Source organism: Pangasianodon hypophthalmus, chromosome 20 (assembly GCF_027358585.1).
Source record: "Pangasianodon hypophthalmus isolate fPanHyp1 chromosome 20, fPanHyp1.pri, whole genome shotgun sequence".
Classification (NCBI taxonomy): Eukaryota; Metazoa; Chordata; class Actinopteri; order Siluriformes; family Pangasiidae; genus Pangasianodon; species Pangasianodon hypophthalmus.
The window spans coordinates 373,924-381,423 of NC_069729.1; the positions used below are offsets into that span (position 1 = coordinate 373,924).

A 7,500-nucleotide genomic window follows, 5' to 3' on the forward strand; every position below is an offset into this window, starting at 1 on the left:
GTACAGTGTGTGTGTGTGTATGTGTGTGTATGTGTATGTGTATGTGTGTGTGTGTTTGTGTGACTGTGTGTATGTGTATGTATATGTGTGTGTATGTATGTGTGTGTGTGTGTGTATGTATATGTGTGTGTATGTGTATGTGTGTGTGTGTGTGTTTGTGTGACTGTGTGTATGTGTATGTATATGTGTGTGTGTGTGTGTGTGACTGTGTGTGTGTGTGTTTGTGTGTATGTGTGTGTATGTGTGTGTGTGTGTATATGTGTGTGTGTGTGTGTATGTGCTGTGAATAACACTAGCACACAGGATGAAGCCGGTGCTGATCAGCACATGCGCGTGGTCCAGTGCCCTGCTCTGAGTGAGAGTGATTTGGGACGGAGCCGGTGAGCTCAGTACCCTGCCGGCGGCCCGCAGGACGGGGAACTGGGCCGCTTCTCGGCGAGGCTCGTTCGTCTCCAGGACCTGCTTGATGAACTTCTCGATCTCGCTCTCGGACATGCCGTAGCGGTAGCCGGACTGCCGCAGGATGTCGATGCTCTCCGAGAGCTTGTCGTAGATGCAGGGTTCGCTCAGCGTAGTGCCCATGGCGGAGGGAGCGGCGGAAATCGGACGAGACCCCGGACTTTCAGTGACGACGCGCTGACGCCGAGATTCTCGTGATCACGTGCTGAAATGAAAAACAGCAAACGCACAAGTTCCCGCTGACTCGCTGGCGTGAGCGCTACGCTGCTGCAATGCATTGTGGGATACCACAGAATGATAACACACAGCCTGCGTGTTCAGCGCTGCAGCTGTTTATTCACACACAGGTGTGTTTACAGGTGTGCTGTGTACCTGTGCAGATGCAGGGTGCCAATACTTACCCCAAATCACGTGACAGCGCTTCAGCTTTCATGTTGTGGAATTTCTGAAACGCAGAAGGAAAACACAGATGACGTCATGCGGCTCAACACACAGCAAAAGCCTTCAGACTGAATCCCAAACCGCGGCTTTAAACCACAACATCAACCTAGCACGGCTAAGCTAAGCTAAGCTAAGCTAGGCTAACATCAGCTAACCTGGTAGTTTGACAGCGACTCTGGAGTTAGCTTTAGCAGCGTTAGCTAGCTCTTCAAAGCGGTTATACGGACACTGTGGGAAATAAAGCTGCTCACAGAGACACAGGCTGAATGTGCTGATGAGCTTCACGCTGAAATTTCACACCTCGGGATCTTCAGACTTCCTGCTACGCGTTTACTGGCACTCTCTTCTTTACCCACCCGTATTCCAACAAGCCCCGCCTCCTGCGCGGTGATTGGCTTGACGCATAAGCACGCGATGGACTCTGATTGGACAGTGAGACAATCTCTGGATAAAGAGCGTTTAGATATAAAATACACTGTGTTTATATTATATTATATTATATTATATTATATTATATTATAATTTTTAAACATAAACACTGATGTATGCAATTTAATCTTTTTTAATCCTTTATTACTTCATTTATTTTTAATATTATACTTTTATAAAATGAACTCAGGTGAGAAAACATCGAGAAAAAAACGTATAATAAATAAAATAGTCACGTGGTTCATTTAAACTTCTACTGTATTTGGGTTGAAAGATGTTTTTTGTTCAGAAAATTGTTAAACTGTAATTTACCTCACAAAGCAAACCTTCAGCTACCAGTGAAAAAAATAATATTTATGTTTTTATATTTTGGAAAGTTGATTAATTCTGAGAAATCCTCATTTATCTGATTTGCATAAACGTCACTCGTGGGATTTTATCCAAATATACTGACATTAACACTGTAAAATGAGTGTAATAACAATGTCATTAAAGTTTTCTAAATATAAAATAAAAGCATCAAAATCCAAATCACACACTGTATTAATCCTATACACATCATATACAATATTATATAAGATTTAACCTCAGTATAAAGTACAAATGTGTGAAGGTGGAAAAACATTTTCACTTTTTTTTTAAAGGATTGGACAAAAAAAACAGTGAGGAATGTGATACTGTACAGTTTCATGTTTATATTAGAAAAGTTGCACATTTATAAGATGAAATAATTAGCATGTAAACCAAAATGTGTTCCTTTTATCCAAGAATATAATGTAAATAAGCATGTAACACTCATACACACTCACTGAGCACTTTATTAGGAACACCAGTGCACCAACACTTTCATGCAGTTCTCTACAGCCAGTCGTGTAGCAGACTAAACACAAACACAAACACAAACTCTAAACTCATGGTTTTATCTGTGTGTGTGTGTGTGTAGTTGTGTGTGTGTGTGTGTGTGTGTGTGTGTAGTTGTGTTGTTGCTCGCTACACAACAAAAACAAGCACGTGATGGGATTTAAATGTTCCACTAAAGCACATTCGTCAAACTAATTTCAGGAAAATAAATATAGATACGTAAATGTTTTTATGTTTATAAACGCAGACATTTTGTTCGGTATTTTATTTACATTAAGCTAATAAATATCGTGTGTTGGAGTAAGGAAGGCTGATGGAGGTGGAGAATCTGCGAGTGTAAATTTCAGAATAATTTCCGGGTTTGTTCGGAATGCGGGTGGGTAAAGGAGTGAGTTCTCGCGCTGTGCGATAGGGGGCGCAGTTGGCTGGTGGCGTGGAGGCGCTGCTCTTCTTCTGTCCTTCTCTCCATCTAACCCGCATTGTTTAGGATCAGCTGTGTGTCCGAAACCCCACCCAAGCAAGGGCAAAGAGAGAGAGAGAGAGAGAGAGAGAGAGAGAGTCATTCGGAACACACCCGCAGTGGACCGGAACCGAGCGTCGAGTTCTCTATCGCTCCGTCTCCTTGTTTTTTTTTCTCCTCCGTTAAAGCCGGAAGGTTTCATCCCTCCATCTTCCCTTCATCCTTCCTCCTTCCTCCATCCTCCGGGCCGGAGTCAGCTGATCGATACAGACACCACCACCTTCATCATCATCAACATCATCTTCATCATCCAGGTCCAGCTCCAGCTCCAGCTCGAGGTCCAGCTCCAGGATGATCGCGTTGTTTAATAAACTCCTGGACTGGTTTAAAGCTCTGTTCTGGAAGGAGGAGATGGAGCTGACGCTCGTGGGCCTGCAGTACTCCGGGAAGACCACCTTCGTCAACGTGATCGCGGTAATAGTGTGTGTGTGTGTGTGTGTGTGTGTGTGTGTGTTCTTTATCATTAGGGGCCTCATCATCATCTTCATCATCATCATCATCATCAGCAGCAGCAGCAGGTGTGGTTTCATCTCCTCTGGACCTGCTGTGATGATGATGATGATGATGATGATGATGATGATGAGAGTCGGTGCCTCCTGATAAATCTCCTGTGCTTCAGTATCGCGATATTACAGCCAGTGTGTAACTGTGTGTGTGACTGTGTGTGTAACTGTGTGTGTGTGACTGTGTGTGTAACTGTGTGTGTGTAACTGTGTGTGTAACTGTGTGTGTGAGACTTTGTGTAACTGTGTGTGTGACTGTGTGTGTAACTGTGTGTGTGAGACTTTGTGTAACTGTGTGTGTGTAACTGTGTGTGAGACTGTGTGTGTGAGACTGTGTGTGTGAGACTTTGTGTAACTGTGTGTGTGTAACTGTGTGTGTAACTGTGTGTGAGACTGTGTGTAACTAACGACTGTGTGTGTGATTGTGTGTGTAATTGTGTGGATGACTGTTTATAACTGTGTGAGACTGTGTGTGTAACTAACGACTGTGTGTGTGAGACTGTGTGTGTGAGACTGTGTGAAGCTGTGTGTGTAGCTGTATGTAGCTGTGTGTGTAACTGTGTGTGTAGCTGTGTGTGACTGTGTGTGTGTGTGACTGTGTGTGTAACTGTGTGTAACTGTGTGTGACTGTGTGTGTAGCTGTGTGTGTAACTGTGTGTAGCTGTGTGTGTAGCTGTGTGTGACTGTGTGTGTAGCTGTGTGTGGCTGTGTGTGTAGCTGTGTGTGTAGCTGTGTGTGACTGTGTGTGTAACTGTGTGTGACTGTGTAGCTGTGTGTGTAACTGTGTGTGTAACTGTGTGTGTAGCTGTGTGTGACTGTGTGTGTAACTGTGTGTGACTGTGTGTGTAGCTGTGTGTGTAACTGTGTGTAGCTGTGTGTGTAGCTGTGTGTGACTGTGTGTAGCTGTGTGTAGCTGTGTGTGTAGCTGTGTGTGACTGTGTGTGTAACTGTGTGTGACTGTGTAACTGTGTGTGTAACTGTGTGTGTAACTGTGTGTGTAACTGTGTGTAACTGTGTATGTGTGTGTAGCTGTGTGTGTAACTGTGTGTGTGTAGCTGTGTGTGTAACTGTGTGTATCTGTGTGTGTAGCTGTGTGTGTAGCTGTGTGTGTAACTGTGTGTATCTGTGTGTGTAGCTGTGTGTGTAGCTGTGTGTGTAGCTGTAGCAGGGCTGAGTGTGTAGCTGTGTGTGTAGCTGTAGTAGGGCTGAGTGTGTAGCTGTGTGTGTAGCTGTGTGTGTAGCTGTAGCAGGGCTGAGTGTGTAGCTGTGTGTGTAGCTGTAGCAGGGCTGAGTGTGTAGCTGTGTGTGTAGCTGTAGCAGGGCTGAGTGTGTAGCTGAGTGTGTAGCTGAGTGTGTAGCTGTGTGTGTTTCTGTAGCAGGGCTGAGTGTGTAGCTGAGTGTGTAGCTGTAGCAGGGCTGAGTGTGTAGCTGAGTGTGTAGCTGTGTGTGTAGCTGTAGCAGGGCTGAGTGTGTAGCTGAGTGTGTAGCTGAGTGTGTAGCTGAGTGTGTAGCTGTGTGTGTTTCTGTAGCAGGGCTGAGTGTGTAGCTGTGTGTGTAGCTGTAGCAGGGCTGTGTGTGTTTCTGTAGCAGGGCTGAGTGTGTAGCTGAGTGTGTAGCTGAGTGTGTAGCTGTGTGTGTAGCTGTGTGTGTAGCTGTGTGTGTTTCTGTAGCAGGGCTGAGTGTGTAGCTGTGTGTAGCTGTGTGTGTTTCTGTAGCAGGGCTGAGTGTGTAGCTGTGTGTAGCTGTGTGTGTAGCTGTAGCAGGTGTTGTGTCTGCACTGTTCTAGTTTGTCGCTCTGTTGATCTGTTTATCAGTGAAAATAGTTTTAGTGCTAAATCATTCTGTAAGTTCTGTAGTTTTTGAATAAAGAAAAATAAATATCATTTTTGCAGAAATTTGTTCTTTGCCCGTGCTGTTACCTTCAAACGCCTTCAAATATCCTGATATGATTTTACGTTGTGGTTAAATCGCCCGGCTCTACGCTGCAAAGTCCTGAAGTATTTTTATACATTGTGTATATCATTTATTTTTCAGATTTTGTTTTGTTTGTGTATGTGTATGTGTGTGTGTGTGTGTGTGTGTGTTTGTTATTATATTTTATTCAGATTTGTTTAAAAATATAAATTTACACATGAAATTCCCACAAACACTTATTTTGGTTGGACATCGTGAGAGAGTCCGTGTGTAACAGTGAGACGGTGTTGATTATGATGTAATCCGTAGGTGAGGATTGTAAATATATAAACGCGCTCATCATCCAGCGCATCAGCGTGAGTGTGTTTCTGACTCGACTTTCCAAATCAGGAAGTGTTGTGATGTGTGATTCACACTTTAATCATCAGCGCAGCTCCCTTAAGACCTCGTTAACAAACACTGTGACTGAGACACGTGGGAAAGTCTTCTGCCGTTACTGCGGAACACGAGCCGCGTGGCTGAGCGCCGAGCCGCCGCGAACAAACCGACACTACTGTCACACGGCCGCTGATAACGAATCGGGAGAAATCCGAGTCCGGAGTCGCGCCACACCAGCATCAGGCCCAGCTAGGAGGCGTGGCCTAGGGGTGGGGTTAGAGTCTGTTCATTTAGATGAGAATAAATTTTATAGTTTTTCTAAAAACAATAGAAACAGATTCATAAATAGAAACATTATCCTGTTTGAATTTGAATATGGGCGGGGCTTATTTAGGCTTAACCCGGACACGCCCCCCTGACAGCGCTGTCCCTGAGGCTGATGATGTCACTGCTGATGTCAGAGTATCACCTGTGTGTTGGCCACCTTTCATTTTGTGCACTCTAATTTCAGCACCATGAGCATCACACACACACACACACACACACACACACGCACACACACACACACACACTCAGAGGAAGGTCATTTGTGAATAAATTTACACTTCTGACTGAGAGCCCTAAAACTGATTTACAGCTATTACACACGCACACGCACACACGCACACACACACACACACACACACACACACACGTACTGAGCCTTGGACAAAATTTCACTTCTGACTCTGTTCCAAATCTCTCTACATCTGTACTAAAGTGCTAGACTGTGTTGTGTGATGAGAGCTAACTGTTCCCTCTGTGTGTGTGTGTGTGTGTGTGTGTGTGTATATATGTGTGTGTGTGTGTGTGTGTGTGTGCGCAGTCGGGACAGTTCAGCGAGGACATGATCCCCACCGTCGGCTTCAACATGCGCAAGATCACTAAAGGAAACGTCACCATTAAGGTGAGAGTCGGAGTTTTCTGTCATTTTATCACTTTAAAGTTCTTTTTTCACTCTGATCTGTTTTGGTCGTAAACTCGGAATAAACGTCTGAAACTCATGACTGTAAAAGGAACAGTAAAAGTGAGCAGGTGAGACGAGAGAAAATCTTCCCAGAGCTGTTCTAACATCTATCTTTTATCTGTAACTTTCACACACAGTAAAAAGTAGTTGTGTTGACGTTACACTTTCCTGAAGGGTTTAGAGAAATCCTTACGCCATCAGACACACAGCGCCTCTGCACTGACCAGACCTGTAATACCAGTGTGTGTGTGTGTGTGTGTGTGTGTGTGTGTGTGTGTGTGTGTGTGTGTGTGTGTAGCTGTGGGATATCGGTGGGCAGCCGCGGTTCCGCAGTATGTGGGAGAGATACTGCAGGGGGGTCAGCGCCATCGTGTGAGTACACACACACACACACACACACACACACACGTTACTGTAACACACACGTTACTGTAACACACTCATTACTGTAACACACTCGTTACTGTAACACACTCGTTACTGTATCACACTGTGACACACTCGTTACTGTAACACACTCGTTACTGTGACACACTCGTTACTGTAACACACTCGTTACTGTATCACACTGTAACACACTCATTACTGTAACACACTCGTTACTGTAACACACTCGTTACTCTAACACACTCGTTACTGTATCACACTGTAACACACTCATTACTGTAACACACTCGTTACTGTATTACACTGTAACACACTCGTTACTGTGACACACTCGTTACTGTATCACACTGTGACACACTCGTTACTGTAACACACTCGTTACTGTGACACACTCGTTACTGTAACACACTCGTTACTCTAACACACTCATTACTGTAACACACTCATTACTGTAACACACTCGTTACTGTAACACACTCGTTACTCTAACACACTCGTTACTGTATCACACTGTAACACACTCATTACTGTAACACACTCGTTACTGTATTACACTGTAACACACTCTTTACTGTGACACACTCGTTACTGTATTACACTGT

The 7,500-nt window shown here is 44.4% G+C and overlaps 3 protein-coding genes across 4 annotated transcripts in view; 2 read left to right on the top strand and 1 right to left on the bottom strand.

Annotated features, from left to right (window-relative positions):
* c20h6orf89 (chromosome 20 C6orf89 homolog) overlaps nt 1-1,279 on the bottom strand; it is a 7,212-nt gene extending 5,933 nt beyond the window's left edge. Inside the window, exons 1-3 of one of the 2 annotated variants that reach the window (XM_026912034.3) lie at nt 1,152-1,279; nt 861-904; nt 394-664 (exon numbers count right to left, since the gene is read on the bottom strand). In XM_026912034.3, the coding sequence (XP_026767835.2) occupies nt 394-582 (189 nt within the window). In that variant the 5' untranslated portion in view covers nt 583-664; nt 861-904; nt 1,152-1,279. Of the gene's footprint in view, nt 1-393; nt 665-860; nt 905-1,055 lie in introns of both variants that reach the window. The other variant, XM_026912035.3, reaches the window with a different exon arrangement.
* Nucleotides 1-7,500, top strand: part of LOC113525738 (dihydropyridine-sensitive L-type skeletal muscle calcium channel subunit alpha-1) — a 257,951-nt gene that overhangs the window by 190,539 nt on the left and 59,912 nt on the right. The window lies entirely within an intron of this gene.
* Nucleotides 2,597-7,500, top strand: part of arl8a (ADP-ribosylation factor-like 8A) — a 7,671-nt gene continuing 2,767 nt past the window's right edge. Inside the window, exons 1-3 of the mRNA XM_034313965.2 lie at nt 2,597-3,124; nt 6,371-6,451; nt 6,810-6,883. Coding sequence (XP_034169856.1) covers nt 3,002-3,124; nt 6,371-6,451; nt 6,810-6,883 — 278 coding nt within the window. The 5' untranslated portion in view covers nt 2,597-3,001. The remainder of the gene's footprint in view (nt 3,125-6,370; nt 6,452-6,809; nt 6,884-7,500) is intronic.